We start from the raw sequence: 1504 nt of genomic DNA, 5'->3' as shown, positions 1-1504 counted from the left end.
AAGCTCCTCAAGGCCTCCAAGCTTTTTTCTTGGTCGGAGGAGGCAGACACAGCTTTCGAGCAGCTCAAATTGTTTTTAACAAAACCTCCAATCATGACAGCGCCACGACCAGATGAAACTCTGCTGGTTTACATCGCCGCCACTTCTCGAGTTGTTAGTACGGCTATTGTCGTCGAACGCAAGGAAACTGGACACGCCTACAAGGTACAGCGTCCGGTCTATTTCATCAGCGAGGTACTTAATGAGCCCAAAACTCGTTATCCTCAGGTGCAAAAGCTGTTATATGCAATTTTAATCACCTCACGCAAGCTCCGACATTACTTCGAATACTACAAGATCACCGTGGTCATTGAGTTCCCTCTGAGAGACATTCTCTGAAATAAAGAGGCCAATGGTCGTATCATCAAGTGGGCTGTTGAGCTCGGCACCTACTCTATTGACTTCAGAAGCAGGCCGACCATAAAGTCATAGGCGCTCGCCGATTTCATCGCTGAGTGGACCGAAATCCAAGAACCCATCGCCGCCACTTGCCCCGAGCACTGGGTGATGTACTTCGACAGCGCCCTTAATATCAATGGGGCCGGTGCGGGCATTCTGTTCATCACACCGATAAGGGATAAACTCAGATACGTTCTTCGCATACACTTCGCGGTCTCCAACAACACCGCGGAATACGAAGCATGTCTCCATAGCCTCCGTATAGCCGTCGAGCTCGGCGTCAAATGCCTCATGGTATACGGGGATTCCGCGCTAGTTATCAATCGACTTAATAAAGATTGGTCCTGCTCCAGTGAGAAAATGGATGCTTACTGCGCCGAAATCAGGAAGATTGAAGGGAAATTCTACGGCATCGAGTACCACCACGTGGTATGGGATCAAAATCAAATAGCCGACCAGCTATCGAAGATAGGATCTTCTCGCACCATGGCTCCGCCGGGGGTCTTCGTTCAAGACCTCTTGACACCATCCATTAAGGAAGACAAGGAAGTTGTAGAAGTAACCCCTGCCAAGCAATTGGTACTCACGATACCTTCGCAGGTCACCGATTGGAGGGAATAGTTCATCAAATACCTCTCCAACGGCGAAGTACCCGCCGACAAAATCGAAACTGAACGATTAATTCGCCGAAGTAAGCACTACGTGTTGGTAGACGGTAGCCTGATGAGGAAAAGTGCCAAGGAAGGGATACTGCAGAAGTGCATCATCCAAGACGATGGCATGAAGCTACTATCTGAAATTCACTCTGGCTCCTATGGCAATCATGCGGCTTCAAGAACACTGGTCGGCAAAGCTTTCCGGGCAGGTTTTTACTGGCCCACAGCTATTACTGATGTAGAAGATCTCGTTCGACGATGTGAGGGGTGTCAATTTTTCACCAAACAAATACATGTGCCGGCACAAGAATTACAAACCATTCCAGCTTCCTGGCCGTTCGCATGCTGGGGACTGGATATGATCGGGCCTTTCAGACCTGCGCCAGGAGGTTTCCGGTACGTGTACGTCG

At 49.5% G+C, this 1504-nt stretch overlaps 1 protein-coding gene across 1 annotated transcript; it reads left to right on the top strand.

Moving 5' to 3' along the window:
- Nucleotides 1–546: 546 nt before the first annotated feature.
- LOC136495590 (uncharacterized) lies at nucleotides 547–1059 on the top strand. Its single transcript, XM_066491480.1, has one exon. The coding sequence runs from the start codon at nucleotides 547–549 to the stop codon at nucleotides 1057–1059; it is 513 nt and encodes a 170-aa protein (XP_066347577.1).
- The last annotated feature ends 445 nt before the right edge of the window (nucleotides 1060–1504 follow it).

This window comes from Miscanthus floridulus, chromosome 12 (genome assembly GCF_019320115.1).
Source record: "Miscanthus floridulus cultivar M001 chromosome 12, ASM1932011v1, whole genome shotgun sequence".
Taxonomy (NCBI): Eukaryota; Viridiplantae; Streptophyta; class Magnoliopsida; order Poales; family Poaceae; genus Miscanthus; species Miscanthus floridulus.
The sequence above is the reverse complement of the archived record's forward strand: the minus strand, read 5'-3'. Positions and strand labels throughout refer to the sequence as shown.